Below are 18,024 nucleotides of genomic sequence, written 5' to 3'. Positions count from 1 at the left end.
GGTGGGCTGAGCTGGCCACACACACACATACCACTCTCTCTCTCTCTCTCAAATAAAAAAATAAAAATAAAAAAAATAAAAAAAAAATACTGATTGAATCACAGCAGCCAATAGTGTATTACTACTTAATGCTCAGGAGTGAGTGGAGAACACTTTGCTAGAATAGAAGTGCATGAAGGTAATTTCTCCCATAAACCACACCTAGGCACTAATTCATTAGCCTTGTATGCTACTGAGCTGTGTGATCCAGAATAAACTTATAGGAACTCAACATCTTGGCTGTTAGAAGGCAATAGAATACAGTGACTAAATGACAGTGTTAGAGTCAGACAGACCTGGGTTTGAGTTTTCAGCTCTGCTGCACACAAGCTGTGGGAGGCTTTGTGCTATTCAACAAGTTATTCAGTATTCCATCCCACTCACACTGAGGGGTCATAGGCCATCTCAGTAGACTATGTGTTCAGCCCAATGTCCAGAACACAGCAAGCACACATTTTTCTATAAGGATTACTGGTGGTGTGTGGGGCTGGTACACCCTCCCCTCGGAACATGGGGCTTGTTCAGTCTGCAGACGTCGCTGCTCTCATTTCTGACTGAGGCTGCAGCATTGGAACAAAACACAGCATTACTATTACTTTTTGTTTGTTCATTTAAACGTATATTTAGAACTGCAAAAAAAAAAAAGGATTACTGGTGATAGAATTAGTAATTCTACCTTGCCTGTCTTGCTTGCTTTTGTGTGGCTTTGGGCAAGCTAGTTGACCTCTAATAGTCACAATTTTGGTATTGTACCTCACCTCCTAATGTTGGGCTTAGCCTAGTAACTGCTTGCAGCATACATGCTGTTATCCCAGGGTTTAAAGATCAGGGTACAGGGCACATTGCCCAATGGTCACATTATTAACTTGGCCTCTGTTATTCAGCTCCTTTGGAGTTTCCGGAAGAAAAGATAATCTGGTCCTCAAGTTCCTCAGCTATGTAATTTCTGTTCTCCAGCCTGTGGCCCTCTGACTTGCATGCTCCACACCTAGGTCCTCTTTCACTGGATGTCAATCCAGAAGCAAGCAGAGAAGTTCAGAGTCTGGGCTCTGTGCCTACTGACCTCATCTGTTCCTGTTAAGCCATCACTCTTACCCTTCCCCTAGTTGGCGTGAAGAAGTCTGTTCACATCAGGACTAGTCTTCCTGTACAGCATGGTCTAACAGCAGGGGCCCTGTATGTAGGATAAAATGAGGTACCCAGGTAGAAAGCCTTTCAGCAGTGAGCACACAGTATGGAACAATGGGAATATGCAGACAGCAGGGTACTTGTATCAGGAGAAGCCAGAGAGTCTCAGAAAGATGACAGTGTAGGTAATTCATCTGTAAGACAAAACTCGCAGGTTGAATGCTGCTGCATTTCTTCAGCCCTTGCCCAGAGCTCAGCCCTTCCTCCAGGACAGTTTCTATGGCGTGCTATCTCCCAGACAGTTCTGGGGCAGGGACAGGTTAAGAAGGGGAGGCAGTGCCCAATCAATTCTAGAAGGGTGACACTCCAGAAGTGGAGATTTTTGTGGCTCTAGCAGACTATTATCAGAGGTGTCCTGGCCATTCCAGACCGAGTTGTGCTGAACGCTGTCTCTTCCTGCCTCTGGGAAGGGGAGTAGTCTTTTAGCCTTTGGCATTGGGTGTCTCACTAGCCAAATTGGGACTGAGGCAGATTGCACTGTGTGATTACAGAGCCCTTGCCTGGTGGCTGGACCCCAGTTTCTGAGGTTCCTGAAGCAACACTGTCCCCTCACTGTGGAGACTTTCTACCCCACACTATGGTGTTTTGAGGGACGGCTGCAAACCATCTTTCGTGTCTTTGTGCAGTCTAAGCCACTAGTCCCTTACCAGAGGTAAGAAGGGACAGAACGGGTGAATGTGAAACTCCAAGTAGGGAAAACTGATTTTCTTTTACAAGTGAAGGTAGTCCTTGCCCCATCTACCTCAGTGTGCTGAAGGCACAAAGACTGGGTATACTAAGGGGCTATCTAATTGCACGCCCATGAGGTAATAACCTCATGCCCCATTCCACCTTGTCAGCCCTCCTATTGCACATAAAACACGTCTTCAGACGCTGATGATGGTAAGTTGCAGGACTGGAGTATGGGTGAGGCAGGAGGTGAACCCTTGAAGTATATCAAATTCCTAATACTATCATTATGTGCTCCTTTCCCCCAAACCACAGTGAAGTCCTCCAAACCCCAGATGGAGGCCAGTTCCTACTAGACTGGGCTGAACAGTCCAACAACAATCGCTACCCTGACCCTAGCACTCAGCCCATTGTGTTGCTGCTTCCTGGCATTAGTGGCAATAGCCAAGAGTCATACATCTTGCACCTGGTTGACCAAGCTTTGAGGGATGGGTACAGGTAAGAATGGGCTCAGCCCAGGGGCACGGCGGTGGGGGTTGAGTTGCCTGAGAACTTGTAAGGTGGAGAATTTGATCCCGATACATACTTTAGGGAGTCTTTTGATAGGGGTCTGACAATTATCAAAAGCAGGGCTTGTGGGGGGGCCTGACTGATACACCTGTGTGTGCCCCAGGGCTGTTGTATTTAATAACCGAGGCTGCCGTGGGGAAGAGCTGCTGGTGAGTACCCACTCCCCATAGAGATCCTGACCCTGGGGCTTTACCTGTGTACTTTCGCTTCCTCCCCTTCCCCACCACCTCCTGAACCCTTGCATTTTCCTCCTTCTGGCAATGGCCTCCCTCTGTCCAGTGATCCCATTTGCCCTTAGACCCACAGGGCTTATTGTGCCAGCTATACTGAAGATCTAGAGATGGTTGTGAACCACATAAAGCGCCGCTACCCTCAAGCGCCACTGCTGGCTGTGGGCATCTCTTTTGGAGGGTAATAGTTGCCCAGGCTTAACCCAGAGCCCAGGGCTCCTCTCTTTGGTCCTCCAGGTCCTCTTCTACTTCTGAATTATTTACCCTTCTCTCATGGCTTCTCATCCAATTCTGTAGGATACTGTTGCTCAACTACCTGGCACAGACTGGAAAGGCCGCAGGCCTGCTGGCAGGACTGACTCTGTCTGCATGCTGGGATTCCTTTGAGACGTCCCGCTCCCTGGAGACCACCCTGAACTTGCTGCTCTTCAACCAGCCCGTCACTGCTGGGCTCTGCCGGTTTGTGGCCAGGTAGGGTGGGTCTTGGCTAGTGGAAGTGGGTAGCTTCTCCCAGTGATCTGGTACCGTCTCACACATGAAGTAGGATAGGCTGTGGGCTTTGGGTCAGATGCAGGAGTCAAGACAAACCTTGATGTCCTTTCTTCCAGAAACAGAAAAATGCTTGAAAAGTTGGTAGATGTAGACTTTGTCCTACAGGTATGCTCTTTCACCATCTCCCTGGCCCAGTATTAGTGTCCCACTATCTTATTATCTTAGACTGCACTACCTCTACCACACAGGCCCGCACAATCCGCCAGCTTGATGCACGCTACACATCTGTAGCCTTCGGGTATCAAGACTGGGTTGCTTACTACCAAGCAGCAAGCCCTAAAAACAAGGTAGATGCCATCCGGCTCCCTGTGCTCTGCCTCAATGCAGCAGATGACCCCTTCTCCCCTGTCCATGGTGAGTTCCCTGAATCAGGAGGCCCTGGCCCCAGGAAAGTGGGCCATGGGGCACAAGTTGAGAAGAAAGTGGGCTCCTATCTGGGGCTGAGTTTCTGTCCGCCTGTCTGACCCCCTCCCAGCCTTTCCCCTACAGGCTGCCCAACACTCTTCCCATGTCGCACTGCTTATCACAGCTCGGGGTGGCCACATCGGCTTCCTCGAAGGACTGCTGCCCTGGCAGCACTGTTACATGAGCCGCCTCTTGCACCAGTATGCCAAAGCCATCTTCCAGCACCCAGAGGAACTGCTTGACTTCGAGGTGCTTGCCTCTGGGGACAGAAAGAGCTGACAAGTGTACCATCTGGGGTCTCAGTTCAGTCTTCCCTTGTTTATTAAATATCAACCCTTCCTGCCTAATGGGCTGAGATTCATTTTCTCTTTCCTCCAGTCTGGGATAGTGATCTAGAAACTTAGAGCATATTTAGCCTGGCTGGCCTGCTACTACCCATCCGAACCCACAGATTACTGCCTGAGTCTTCTTTCTGGTCCCTTTTAAGCCCTAACAGCAAGTGCCACACCAGTTCTTACCCCAACAAAAGCCAGGTGCTTCATGTGAAGACTGTGAAAAAAGGAAGAGAAACTAAACTGATTGTTTCTGCAGGAATGACAGACTCTTGGGCATGTTTCTGGAGGACATGCTCAGCTTTGGAGCCTCTGGTAGGCCAAGAGGGGGCAGGTGGTGTGGTTTGAACTCCGAACGCCACTGTCTCGGGTGGATCCGCAGGTGTGAACACAGGGCTCCCAGGACCCACAGTCATGTAGTGCCACACCCAAGGTGTAACTGAGAAGGGCAAGCAGTGCCCATCATCAGAGGCATCCTCAGCTGTGGGCCCAAATGGAGTGAGCAGTAAGAGTCCAGGCCTCTGCTCCCTGCTAGACGATGGCAGTGTCCAGACGTGATTTCCAGAGAGCAGGAAGGCTAAAGAAAACCCGGAAAGGCACTCTGGAGCAGCAGGATGGTCACAAAGATAAGCCCGACACATAGTAAGAGCAGCAGCCACACAGGAACGCTCCCTGCAGATGGGGAAAAGGAAGTGAGCGAGAAAGGGGCTTTACAGCCTTGAAGACCAGAGACCTCAACCCAATCTGTTCAAGGAGGGGGGAGAGGAATGTCTGTGACCTGACCTCTGTCCTTTTAGGTGTTTGCTATAGCTAAAGGTGGGGACACCCTACCCCAATTACTCACGCCGTGAGGGCAGCAGGTGCAGCTGGCAACGACTGTCCGCAGCCACAGAGAACAAGGCGGTTTCATGGGACCCAAGAAGTGCTGGTCCACGACCCTTCTCAGGTAGAAAGGCCACATCCGTCACCACAAAGCTGTGAGACTCCCTCACATAATATAGGCGCTGGGGACAGAAAGGAAACTAGTAAGGGAAAGCCCAATTGGAAACTTTTTGGAAACATGCTCTGCACCCCAGCAGGCTTGCCCTATAGGCTGGGCCAGACTCCTGTACACACAGGGTAGAGCAGGCCTCCCACAGGGCTGTGCCCACCTCCACCCATTACCTGGAGAGAGAAAGCTATGTAGATGGCAACAGAGCCAGTGATCGTGCCCAGGCCTAGGAAGGTGCCCGATTCACTGCAACAAACAACAAAGTATTCACTGTCCTAGAGGCCTGAGCAGCCACCTTCACTTACCAACAGCTGTCCTCAGGACTTGGGCAGGATTCTTTCCCAAGCTCCCCCAGATACCCTTTACCCAGCCAAACCCGTACTGTCTCATACCTGACATTGAGGCAGGAGATGACTTCATGGCCACAGGACTTAGTCCGAAGGGGCAAGAAAGTGGAACCATCCCAGGCTGTGAGGTAGCAGGGTGGGTGCTGCTGCAGGTGCTTGTGGGGGATCTGCACTGTGAAGAGTCGCAGCCCAGTGGGCTGGTCTGGAACCTGCCCAAACCTGGGGGCCAGGCAATGGACTATTCAGTTCCAGGGTCTGCCCAGCCTTCCTCATGGGCTTCTGTCCTGCTGCACCCTGGTTAGGCCTGAGATAACACCAACAAGACCACAGCCCTCCCTAGCCCACTCTCCCCTAATCTTTTCCCACTGCCCTCCCCAGCTGGGACATGCCTCTCTTAACCACCCCATGGGTCTTCATACCTGCAGGCCCGGTAGCGGTAAGGTGTGTTAGAAAGGGTGGGTCCGTTCTCTTGCCAGTGCAACTGTGTTACTAGCTGATCCTTCTGCCACACAAAAGCCTTACAGTCCCGGCCCGTAGTTACCAACTAGTCAGGAATAAAGATTCCAAAGACAGACAGTTAGAAAATCTATCTATTACACAGACAATATAAACAACTCCTTTTTCCTCTTCTGCACCCCCTTTCTATAACCCACCTCCTCACCTTGCCATCAGGCCCCAAAGCCAGGTCTTCAATCTCATCTTCATGGGCTTTGAACTCCAGAACTTTCTCTAGGGTGGGTACCTACAACCAAGCCACCGCCATGCACCATGGTGAGACCAGGACTGCAGCAAGAGCGCTGTAATCCCCACACCTCTTTTGTCATCTAATGGCCAATCACAACTTTCCCAGAACTCAAATTCAGTTTCTTACATTTTCAGACTTTTTGTATTAACAATCATCCTTAAAACCATAAGGATGTGGTCTGACCCCTAAAACCATACCTTCCAGACACGAATATGGCCATCTGTCCCTCCAGTGGCAATCAGAGTATTATCAGGGTTGAAGCATACAACTTTCTGCAGTATGTCTTTCTGCAGGCCGAAATCTGTCTGTATCGCCTGCAGATTTTCTACTTTGAGCTCTACCCCCTCGTGCTGGGTTTCAGTTCCCCCTTTCTTTGCTGGGGCTGCCCCCTTTCTTGGTCGAGGCCCCTGCTCCTTGGAACCTGCAATACAAACAGGTTGCCAGGATCCCGTCTTCCACATTAAGTAGTATTGATCCTTGTATATCCAGTTTGTGGCTGCCTCCCTAACCCCACTTCCAGTTCCACTTCTTTAGACCAAAGCAAATGATCTTACTCATTAACCCTTTCCCTAGGCTTCTCACCTGCCTTCTCTGCCTTGTTGCCCTTCTGCGCATGGACCCTGAAGCGGAAGAGCCGACAGTGAGCATCCTGCCCTGCAGCAAGGATATCACCAGCCAGTGCCAGGTTCATGGTGGCCCGTGTTTCTGTGTCATGGGAGTGCAGCAAGGAGGCGCTCAGGCACCCGTCAATCTGCTCTAGCTGCAGAAAATGCTGTGGGAGAGACAACCAGGACAGGCAAAGTTCAGGGGTGCAGGAAGGTCTAGGCACCCTCACTTCCTAGTCAGACGCTTTATCCCTTAGCTTTCTGTACCTTACAGTTCATAGGGCTGTCTTGTGCCCCAGTCTATACAGCCAGCAGGAATTATTACCCTCCGGTTTATAGACTGAAAAGAGGAAGCTGGGAACAGGTAAAGAACCTAGCCCAAGGGCCCAATGTACCACTCACCACTGCTAGGGGGCAGACAGAACAGTATGTGCCTCCCGGAAGAGAGCAGGACAAGCCCCCTAGAACTGCTCTCGAGGCCGAGTTTAGGGGTTCCTAAGCAGCCGCTGTGCAACTCTATCTTTGGAGTTCCTCAAATCCGAGCACCCAGGATGCCGGCTCTTCCTTATTGGCAATAGGCAGGACCCGAAGCTGGGGTGCGGCTCACCCCTGCACCTCCAAGTCACCCCGGAATCGCCCTCCGCCCGCGCAGTTACCTGGCCCCGGTGGCCCTGCACACTCACCACTCCATTTTTTATGCCGGTCTTGGCGGCGCCTCCTCCACCCGCTACGATAAGCAGCCCCGCGCTGGGGTCCAGCCGAAGCGCGTACAGAGGGAATGGGGCCCGGTACAGCTCCAGAGCCTGGCGGCGGCCCATCCCGCCCGCCGCGCGTTCACTGCCCCAGCCGCTGCTGAACTTGTCTTGTCGCCGCCGGGACCTCTTGCACGCCTACTGGCTTGCCACAACTCCAACCACCGGGAGACACCGGCGTTTCAGCCCCAAGCTATCTGACTTGGTTTCCAAGGTGCGCAGAGCGCACGCGCTTCCTCCTCGCGGCTCTCTGCGCAGGCGCAGTATGCCGCATCGCGTCAGCACTAGCCGGCCACGGAGACCGGGCGCTGAATCCGGTTCTCCGCCCTTTGTGACGTCAGACACGCCCTCTGTGTGCGGGGCAAGGGAGGTGGAGCTAGTAGAAACTGTTGAAGGGTACGTGTAACGCAGGGCCTTTCACACTGGCCTGCAACCACAGCCCCTTTTTAAATTATTTTTCAGTACTGGGGATCGCACATTCCCAGTACCCCATCCCCTTATTTGCTGAATTGGCCATACGGGACTTGAACTTGCGATCCTCCTGTCTGTCTCAACCTCGCAGACTACAGGCTTGTGCAATCAAGTCCGACTTCCATAAACATTTAATAAATCCTAAAATAAGAGTTGCCCCCACTCAGGAGCTATAAGCCAACTAATAAAAGGGCAGCCTTTATACCTGAGAGGAACTGATTGGCCCAATGCCACATACCCAGCACAGCCTGCAGCTCTTAAGGCAGCATGGATTCAAAGTGAACCTAGCGTCAAATCCCAGGTTCAGTTTCCTAATCCTGTATGATACCCTACCAGATTTGTGGTTCTGCTAAGAAGTCCAGAGCCAAAGGAGTGAGGGAAAAGAGTTTTTTATTGCAAATAAACAGCTCATGGACTTTCAGGAGGGGTCCCAGATGAGTGGCTGCACCCACACCCCCATTCAGAGCTAATTATAAACAAAGCACAGGAATTGCTCAATTCTTTAGTGGTGATCTACCACAGCCTGAGTAAGTTTATTCTTTGTGCAAAGTCCTAGTTCACTGTCTACATTTGTATCATTATGGCTGTTCCCCAACTCCTATCAGGCCCTTCCACTAGCTAGCTGCCTGACTCATAAGCTAATTTTTTTTAACAGTATGAGGAAACCACACTCCACCTTACCACCTATCCTTCTGTTGGTGGAGTCCACCATTTCTTTCTAGTTGTTTCATATCTCCACATGAGCAAAGGCAACTTATGGCAGCCACTACCTTCTGACATCCTATGAAGCACCTTGAGTTCCCTGATGGTTGTCTTTTGTGCCCGGCACCCTACAGTGTACTTGGGGACCTGAGAGTTTCTGATCTGTTTGGTCTCCTTGATCCCATGGGAAAAAATCACTAGAAATTCTGTGTAGGAACACATGGGCTGCAGCATTTTCACTAGCCTAAGGCCCTGTAGCTTCATCTTTGAGGACACATAATTGAATTAAACCATGAAAGACCTGAGCAAGCTATTGTGCACCTCAGGTCCTAGGACCCTGTGGATTCCTTGCCTGTTACTGGATACACAGTGGCTGCTGTCCTAAGCCCCTCTGTTTCTTCAGAGAGCCACACCAGGGCCTTGTTGGGATTAGCACCTTTGTAGATGTAGCCATAAATTCTGCGGGTTCAGCAGGACACAGACACAAGTTTTTCAGGGTCAGGCTTTATTGAGTACAATGAAGACTGAATGGGGCCTCTGGTGCCCTTAGTCTACTTCAACTAGGAGAAAGAAGACTCCAAAGGGGGTTTCCAGGGTTCAGGACAGGAGAGCATACTTGACCTTCAGCCAGCCAGCCCTTCAAGGTGTCTCGGGGGGTCCCTGAGATCTGGGGTTTGCTGGAGAGCCTGGGGTTTGGATGGGGAATTCCAGGGATCCTCCGTAGCTCTGGAACTAGGATGGGAACTTTTGGAGAAAAGACTCTGGCCAGCCAGGCCAGTTTGGGACTCGAGAAGGCCTGGGACTTAGGGAGGCTTGCTTTGGGGCCTGAGGTGGAGGCCCTAACCTTTGGGTGGAGTTTGGTGTTTGAAGATGTGCAGACCTGTGGCTCCTGGATGGGAAAGGTGTGCCTGGGGCTGGATCTGCCTGGGCCTGAGCCCCTGGGGCCTGGGCTATAGGTACTTGACCCTGAGGGGGCTGAGTATCCTTGCCCCAAGACCCTACTTCCTCCTGTCTTCTTTTTGGGAACAGATTCAAGGCCCTGGCCTCGCCCAGGGGCAGGCGGAGGCCGAAGCCGATGCCTATTCGGAGTGGCCCAGATTCTTGGTCGGGAGCACAGGGCAGTAGTCGAGGGAAGGCAAGCAGCTGGGGTACAGTACTGTACCTGGGGATTGGACAAGAAGGACTTCGGGGCTGGAGGCACACAAGGCATATAGGATACTCCACAACTGGAGCCTGACCGGTTCTGCCAAGCCACAAGTGCTGCAAAAGCAGTAGTCGCAGGTCGCGCGCTATGCGTCGAAGCCCTAGCTGGGCCACCAGGATCTGGGCCAGGTCCCCTGGGTCCTTGAACTCTGCAGGATTCCTCTCCTTTGCATTGCATCCCACTACCACCACAGGGGACCTGGTTCCCCTGTACCCATGCCATGCCTGCCTGTTAGAGTGGACTCCTAGAGATGTAAGGGCAGGACTGGTAGATGTGAGCCTTGAGCTAGGGAGGTCTTGAGGGCAGGAAGGGGATTGGCAGTGGGATCCGGGAAAGGAGTTCTGTGGCTGGGAAGATGATGAGGGCTGGGTAAGTGGAGGAGTTGGGTACAGCCAGTAGTTGTTCCAGGGAGAAGAGGAATGTGGAAGGGAGAGGTAAGGGTAGCTCTGGTGGAAAAAAGTGGGGGGACTTGGGAGAGAGGAGGAATAGGGGTGTGGAGCTAAGTCAGAATTGGCATCACAAGAGTAAAAATGAGGGCTGGACGAGTGGGGCTGTGGAGGTGAGGAGGACAGATGGGATTGTGGGGAAGATGAGAAAGGTGGGTGGGAAGAAGGGAGGGATTGACTCAGAGACCAAGGCTGGAGGTTGGGGTGATGAGAGTCCGCAAATTGTGAGACACTCCAAGGGGGACACTCAGGAGGAAATGTGTTCAGTAGTAGCACCTGATCCTGGTTTTGAGGCAACATTGCCTTGAATCCAAAAGGGATTGGGCAACAAAATGAGGGTTTAGCAGAGTTGGGACTCAGATCTCAGGGACCAGTGGTGGCTGAGCATCCAGTTAGCCTTCTGGGAACTGTGTGGCTCCAGGCCGTTGTTGCTACTGGTGGTGGCAGTAGGCCAAGGAAGTGCCCGCCTTGCAGCCCAAGGCCCTCGGAGTGCTCGGGTTGTAGGCTCAGCCTAAGTCTGGTTTCTCACATCTTTGTAGTCAGCCATTGATGAAAAATACATAAGAATGGAGAGTCAGAATTGCCCTTTGGGAACTAAGGGTACTTCGAGGAAGACACAGCCCATGAGACCTGCAGAGAGAGAGAGACAGGGGACATGGTGTAAGAGGAGCAGTCCACCTCTGGCCCTGTGTTGGGTGCCCAGTTTCAGAACAAACTCTCTGAACTCCAGAGCTTTTTCTCTTTTGGGTCAGAAAAGCTGGCAAAAGTTCCAGGAAAGGTGAGAATGGAGAAGGAGAAAAGAATGGAGTTAGAGGAGGGTTTTGCAATGGAGACAGAGACAGGAAGGGGAGTGGGGTTCTGGTACTAAGAGTTCTTACCATTGAGGATTCCTCTGGGCCTTTTTTCACAAGGCGCTTAGTGAAGAGGGGACCTGGGAGAGAGAAGAACAGAGCCATCAACCCATGGCTGTCCCTCCCTCTACCCCTACTCTACACCCTGCGCTCACCCTGACCCAGGATCCTACCTGAATATTGCCCTAGTCCTCCCGCAGCCAGCCAGAAGTCCTCTGTGTGACTGGTGTTTGGCCTTCTCCTAATCCTGACCCAGAGATTCCTCAAACATCTTGGATTTCTGTCACTGGTTCCCTGACCCCTTGTCCTCCCTAATGCTGATGTCCTCTCCAGATCAGCCAGGCCCTGACTAAGATGGTTTAGCACAGCCAGCAGCCACAACAGCAGTGGGATCAGCTGCTACAAGCCTGCGGGAGACTGAGGCTTTGTCTACGGGGCAGCACAGCGTTGCTACCCCCAGTGGGAGCTGAGGGCCCCATTTCCTAGGGTGGCGCTCTCTGGTGTGGAATGCCTGTGTCACAGAGGTCAGTTGCTGACATCATAGAATCTCATCCTTGAGGTATTGGGGCCTTCTCTCGGGGTTGATGTGAAGGCTGGTCTTTGACAAAACTGTGAAGCAGGCAAAGACTATTGAATGCCTCAGTTTTCCTTTAGGACCTATTATCCCTACCCAGATAATTTACAGCTGGTACCACTTCCTCTGTCCATTGTTTTTATTTATCTTAAGTGGATACTGGGAGTAAAATTGTTAAATCAAATGATGAATATAAACCACATTAGAACTACCCAACTCTCCCAGACTGGTTGTACTACTGCCAGGTGGGGTAGCATTCGTCTGTAATCCCACTACTATGGAGGCTGAGGTGGGGGGATCACAAGTTGAAGCCCAGAATGGACAGTTTGGTGATTTATTGAGACTCTGTTTCAGAATTTTAAAAAGGTCTGGGGATGTGGCTCAGTGGAAAGATTCTGGGTTTAATCCCCACCACCACAATGATGTAGTACATACTGTGATTTTGGTTTACATTTTACAAATAACTAATTTGCATCTTTTCATGTGCTAGTAAGCCATTTCTATTTAAATCATTGGCCCATCTTTTAAATTTTGTCTTATGTTGAATTATAAATATTTCTGATATGTTCTGGAAATATACCCCTTATCAAATATATGACTTAATAAAGATTTTCTCTGATTATGTGGGTTATGTTTTTATACTCTTGATGGTCTCTTTTGATACACAAAATTTTTTATTTTATTTATTATTAGTGTGTGTGTGTGTGTGCACACACACACATGCACTACTGAGGGTTAAGCCCAAGGCTTCTACACCCCAAGCCCTTTTCTATTTTTTTAATTCTGAGGCAGGGTCTTGCTAAGTCACTGAATTGTCCAGGCTGGGCTTGAACTAGCTTGCTTTCTTGCTGGCTTGCTTGTGTGTGTGTGTGTGTGTGTGTGTGTGTGTGTGTGCACAAAATCTTGCTATATAGCTCAGGTTGGCCTTGAGATCATTATGTAGCCCAGGCCAGCTTCAAACTCATGGCCATTCCTCCTGCTTCAGCCTCCTGAGGGCTGAGATTACAGGCAGGCCCCACTGCTCCCAGTTTGGGCTTGAACGTTTGATTCTCCTGCTTCAGCCCCAAGAGTACTGAGATTATGGTACACCACCTCATCTGGCCAAGAATCATCTATCCTTATTATCTAATCGTCTTCTATATTTGATCAGGATTTCTCAGCCTCCACCATCCCTTAACTGATGTCTGGTCATGCTGGCCTGTCTTCAGCAAGAAACTTGGTAGGTTGGTTTAACCAGAACGCTCCATTCCTGATGTTTCCTCTAAATAATGTTCCTTCTACTGGCTCCCACAACTCCTTGGGTATAAATTCCCAGTTGCTACACTGAGAATTGAATCCTGTCTCTTCTCCTTACTGTAAGACCCTACCGCAGTTATTCCTTGAACAATCTATGGTTCATTTTGAGTTAATTTTTGTATGTGTTCTTTTGCATGTAGATGTTCAGTTGTCCTAATACCACTTTTTTTTTTCACCTAGATTTGTCATTTAAAGGTTTAAAGGAAAAAGGGGCTTTCTTACAAGCTTTTTCACAAGTGTCACATTTTCTCCTTAAAGGAAAAGATTTCAAAACAAAGGTGAAATAGCTTAAACAGAAATACTCATAACCTAATACCACTTGTTGAGAAGACTACTCTTTCCCCATTCAAATGTCTTGCCACATATGTCCAATATTAGTTAACTATTGCATAAGTTTCTTGGTTGCTGTCCTAACAAACTAGGTGATTCTGAGTGAGTGAGTGAGTGAGTGAGTGAGTGAGTGAGTGAGTGATACATTGATTTTTGCAGTACTGGGGATTGAACTCAGGACCCTGTGCTTGCCAGGCAAGTGCTTATTCTACTGAGCTATCTCCCAGGCCCTCTTCATGATTTAAAACAACACAAATTTATTATTGTACAGTTCCTAAGGAGTGTAAGTCTAACACAGATCTCCCTGGGCTAAAACTATGATGTCAGCAGGACTGCGTTCCTTTTTGATGGCTCTGAGGAAGCATCCATCTCCTCGCCTTTGAACAGTTTCTGGAAGTTGCCCATGGCTATGGTTTGGATATGGTGTGGGTGTGTTCTCTAAGAGTCATGTACTGGAAACTTGGTCCCAGGGTTGGTGCCTTTGAGATGGGGAAAGATTTCAGAGGCAATTAGGTCATGGGGTGTCGCCCTGGGGAGAGATTAGTGCTAATCCTATGGAGTTGGTTCTAGTGAAAAATGAGTGTTTAGGCCAGTAAGCTTGGCCCCTGCATGTTACCCTGTAGTCTTTTCTGCGTGTCCTTTTGCTGTTATGATGCCTCCCATGATGCCTTCACCACTGACTGAACACCCAACCTTGAGCTTTCAGCCTCCAAAACCATGAGCTAAATAAATCTCTTTTCTTTATGAAGTATCCAGGCAGAACAGTATTTTGTTAATCCACAGAAATGGGTGAAGACATATGCATTCCTTGGTTTGTACTCCCTTCCTATGGCTTCAAAGCCAGCACTGCCACCTCTCTATGCCCATCTCCCACGGTCACATCTCCCTCTGACTTCCAACATTTCTGCCTCCTTTTTGAACTTCTAAGGAGCCTTGTAGTTACCCTGGATCCAACCAGATAATCCAGGAAAATCTCTTTTAAAGTCAGCACATCAACACCCCTACTTTCTCCTTTCCCTGTGGCATAACTAATGTCCTGAATTCCAGGGATTAAAACTGATCTCTTTTCAGGGGTTGGGGGCAGGTCTTATTCTGCTTAAATGTAAGGGTTTATGAAGGAACTCACAATTCAAATTCCACTATCTTTATAGCTACCTTTATTTCAGTGCTTCATAGTTGTAATTACTGTGGTTTTGCAATAAGTTTTTGTTTTCCTTTTTTTTTTTTTTTTTTTTTTTGGTCCCAGGAATCAAACTCAGAACCTTGTGCATGCCAGGCAGGTGCTGTACCACTGAGCTATATCCCCAGGCCCTTGAATAAGTTTTGGAATTGGGAGATGTGAGGCCCCCAACTTTGCTCTTCCTCTTCAAGATTATTTTGGCTGTTATGCCTCCCTTGCATTTCTGTGTGAATTTAAGGATCAGTGTATCGATTTTGGCCAAAAAAAAAGAAAAAAAAAAAAAAAGCCAAGGATAACTTTAAATCTATATATCTGTTCAGGAAATATTGCTATCATAAGAATATTAAGTTTTTCAATCTGTGAGTATGAGCTCTCTTCCCACTTCTTCCTTCATTTTCTTTAATGATATTTTATTGGTTTCAATGTACAAATTTTGAATTTCTCTCTCTCTCTCTCTCTCTCTCTCTCTCTCTCTCTCTCTCTCCTTTCCTTCTTTCTTTTACAGTATTGGAGGTTGAACTCAGGCCCTCACATTGATCTACATCTCTAGTACTTCTTAATATTTTTTAGCATTGTAAGACAAGATTTCACTAAGTCACTAAATTGCCCAGGTTAGGCCTAGCTAGAGATAGTTTATTTTTAATCATTTATTTATGTATTTGGTACAGGGTCTCTCTACATGGCTCAGATTTGTAGTGATCCTCCTGTCTCAGCCTCCCCAGTGCTGGGATTACAGGTACCACTATGCCCAGCTTCAGTGTCCAGCACAGCACAGGGACTGGCACGGCACGCCGTGGTACTGGGGATCAAACCAGTGTCCTTGTGCTTGTCAGGCAGGAGCTTAGACCACTGAGCTATCTCCCCCATCCTGGAATAGCTTTAAATTTTCACTTTTGATTGTTTATTGCTAGTTGGAAACACAATTTGTTCTTATATATTGATCTTGTATTCCACAACTTTGCTGAACTTGTTTATTGGTTCTAATGACTGATTTCTTAGTATATTCCTTCTAGATCATAAGATAATATCATCTGTGACAGAGGTAGTTTGTTTGTTTGTTTGTTTGTTACCAGAAATCAAATTCAGAGCTGAGTGCTTGCCAGGCAGGCACTGTGCCCAATAGAGTTAGTTTTATTTTTTAATTTAATTTAATTTAATTTATTTATTTATTTATTTTTAATTTATTTATTTTTTGAGTTAGTTTTATTTTTTGCTTCCCATTGTGGATACTTTTTCTTTTACTTACTTACCTGCCTTGCTAGAACCTCCAGTAGAGAGAGAGAGAGAGAGAGAGAGAGCAAAAGAAAAGGAAAGGAAAAGAAACTTAAGGGTAAGGAGTTGGCTCAGTGGTAGAGTGTCTGCCTAGGATGGGTGAGGCCACAGAAACACAATCTTCAAGATTAAAAACAAAAGTAAATGTTCTTATCTTGTTCCTGGTCTTACAGAAGAAACATTTTGTGTTACCCCATTAAGTATGGTGTTAGTTGTAGTTTTTTATAGATGTTCTTTGTCAAGTTGAGAAATTTCTCTTCTACTTCCAGTTTGCTACATGATTTTATCATAAAGTGTGTTGGAGTTTGTAAAAAGTTTTTCTGCCATCTGTTGAGATGATCATGTAGTTGTTTTTATTCTATCAATATAATGCACTACTTTAATTGATTTTTTTAGTGTTATGCAAAGCCTGAATTCTTGGCCAAATTCCTTTTGGATGTGGTGACATCTTTTTGTTCCTTGCTGGTATCTGTTTATTAGTATTTTGTTTATGATCTTTGTATCTGTATTAATAAGGGACATTGGTCAGTAGTTTTCTTGTGGGGTCTTTGGCTTTGGTATTAGATTAAAACTGACATTATAGTTGTAAGTTTTCCCTCCTATTTTATTTGTTGAAAAAATTTTGTGATGGATTGATCTTCATTCTTTTTCAGGGACCACAAATTTATAATGGCTAAATTTGCATACTTCCCTAGGTCTGGGATTATCGGTAGCACCTTTTGGGGATTTTCCCGTTATCTTCTTTAGGGTGGGCCATCCTCTCCCACGAAATGGAAGACTAAAGATTCTTCTTAGTGTGAGATCTCCTCGCCTCTAAGTTGTTTGATGGTTCCCTCCTCAATCAATATATGTCTGGCTGCCTTTCTTTCCTTGTGAACAACTGGTCAACCCTTTCCCTGTGATGCCCCATTTTGTCTCTTGCTTGTTTTTTTTCTCTCTTGATGTGTGCCACAACACGAGGCAGGAGGTTGGAGGCTCACTGCAGGGCCCCCCAATAATTCTTATTTCAGTACACCAGCGAAGACAGATGGCTTTTCTGTACCTTCCTGAGTAAATGTTGGTAACCTGCATTTTTCTAAATTACCTATTTTTGTTGGCATACTTGCTTATAATCCTTGTAGTCCTTTTTATTTATGTGTAGCCAGTAGTGATAGCTTCTCTTTCATTACTTATTTATTTAAAATTTTTCACATTACTGGACAGCTATGGTATTGATTTGAGATCATTTTTCTTCTTTTTAAAAAAATATAAACATTTGCATATATAGATTTTTTTCCCTTTTCCACTGCTATAGTTGCACCCCAAAAATTCTGGTGTGTTGTATTTTTATTTTCTTCATTCAAACATTTTCTTTTGCCCTTGTAATATCTTACTTGAATTATTAAGAGTATATTGTTTAATTTTTATATAGCTGTGAATTTCCCAAATTTAGCTCTGTCATTGATTTTTCATTTGATGTGATGGAGGCTGAACATACTTTGTATGATTTTTTTTTTTTTCTATACCAGGGACCGAACTCAAGACCTTGCGTGTGCCAGTCAGGCGCTTATGCCACTGAGCTGTCTACCCAGTCAGTCCATTTGTATGATCTCAATCCTTCAACCAACTGAGGCTTGTGATGTGGCTGACCTTCTGATCTATTCTGGACAATGGTCTATGTGCACTAGGATAGATATTGTACTGTGGAGCGTTCTTTCATATCTTTTAACTTGATTTATATTCTTGCTCAAGTGCTTAATCTCCTTATTGTTTTTTTTGCCTGTTTGAATCCTATAATTCTAAGACAGAGTGTAAGGTAGTTAAATAAAAGAGGCCCGTGCCTTGCCATGAGCTTATCATCTGGGTGAAAGAAGATCCGGCGATCCTCTGGGTGGCTGCCCAGGACTGGATCTTTCTGGACTCTCCCTCAGCAGCAGTGCTTCCTTAGACAGCTTGCAAGGGATTGAGGAATCGCAGTCACTAAGTAAAAATCCTTCAAGCTGTTTTCTACTCCACAGTAAATCTGAATTCAGATGGTCACAGAGAAGTCCAAATTATTTTGTTCCTATTTCCAAGATTTGCTCCCAGCAGAAATATGTAAGTGAAGGGTGAGCTACCCTTCTAATGGCCACAAGTCCTGAATTAAGGAAGGCTTTGTGGGTGTCAGTACTTCTAATTGTCTCTCTCTCTTTATTTTTTATTTTTTATTTATTTATGTGTGTGTGTGTGTGTGTGTGTGTGTGTGTGTGTGGCCAGCTCAGCCCACCAGGGGGCGGGGCTGGCTGGCATGTGGT

The 18,024-nt window shown here is 47.4% G+C and overlaps 3 protein-coding genes across 6 annotated transcripts in view; 1 reads left to right on the top strand and 2 right to left on the bottom strand.

Moving 5' to 3' along the window:
• Abhd1 (abhydrolase domain containing 1) overlaps positions 1–3,957 on the top strand; it is a 6,099-nt gene extending 2,142 nt beyond the window's left edge. Inside the window, exons 2-9 of one of the 2 annotated variants that reach the window (XM_004627545.2) lie at positions 1,719–1,879; positions 2,212–2,394; positions 2,570–2,615; positions 2,765–2,877; positions 2,994–3,167; positions 3,305–3,353; positions 3,437–3,602; positions 3,724–3,957. In XM_004627545.2, the coding sequence (XP_004627602.1) occupies positions 1,719–1,879; positions 2,212–2,394; positions 2,570–2,615; positions 2,765–2,877; positions 2,994–3,167; positions 3,305–3,353; positions 3,437–3,602; positions 3,724–3,932 (1,101 nt within the window). In that variant the 3' untranslated portion in view covers positions 3,933–3,957. The remainder of the gene's footprint in view (positions 1–1,718; positions 1,880–2,211; positions 2,395–2,569; positions 2,616–2,764; positions 2,878–2,993; positions 3,168–3,304; positions 3,354–3,436; positions 3,603–3,723) is intronic. The other variant, XM_023710952.1, reaches the window with a different exon arrangement.
• Positions 3,958–4,553: 596 nt separating this feature from the next.
• Preb (prolactin regulatory element binding) lies at positions 4,554–7,673 on the bottom strand. Of its 2 annotated transcripts, XM_004627415.2 has the most exons (9): positions 7,357–7,673; positions 6,651–6,840; positions 6,266–6,489; positions 5,985–6,065; positions 5,743–5,867; positions 5,369–5,542; positions 5,150–5,222; positions 4,830–4,989; positions 4,554–4,657 (listed from the first exon to the last, which is right to left on the bottom strand). In XM_004627415.2, the coding sequence occupies exons 1-9, from the start codon at positions 7,489–7,491 to the stop codon at positions 4,563–4,565; spliced, it is 1,257 nt and encodes a 418-aa protein (XP_004627472.1). In that variant the 5' UTR covers positions 7,492–7,673; the 3' UTR covers positions 4,554–4,562. The 2 variants fall into 2 exon arrangements, with proteins under 2 accessions (XP_004627472.1, XP_023566719.1); XM_023710951.1 differs by lacking the exon at positions 4,830–4,989 and having other exon boundaries at positions 4,604–4,657.
• Positions 7,674–9,134: 1,461 nt separating this feature from the next.
• Positions 9,135–18,024, bottom strand: part of Prr30 (proline rich 30) — a 14,502-nt gene continuing 5,612 nt past the window's right edge. Inside the window, exons 1-3 of one of the 2 annotated variants that reach the window (XM_004627544.2) lie at positions 11,273–11,668; positions 11,127–11,179; positions 9,135–10,878 (exon numbers count right to left, since the gene is read on the bottom strand). In XM_004627544.2, coding sequence (XP_004627601.1) covers positions 9,331–10,548 — 1,218 coding nt within the window. In that variant the 5' untranslated portion in view covers positions 10,549–10,878; positions 11,127–11,179; positions 11,273–11,668 and the 3' untranslated portion in view covers positions 9,135–9,330. Of the gene's footprint in view, positions 10,879–11,126; positions 11,180–11,272; positions 11,669–18,024 lie in introns of those variants that run through there. The other variant, XM_023711005.1, reaches the window with a different exon arrangement.

This window comes from Octodon degus, unplaced genomic scaffold (genome assembly GCF_000260255.1).
Source record: "Octodon degus isolate 3935 unplaced genomic scaffold, OctDeg1.0 scaffold00019, whole genome shotgun sequence".
NCBI lineage: Eukaryota > Metazoa > Chordata > Mammalia > Rodentia > Octodontidae > Octodon > Octodon degus.
The sequence above is the reverse complement of the archived record's forward strand: the minus strand, read 5'-3'. Positions and strand labels throughout refer to the sequence as shown.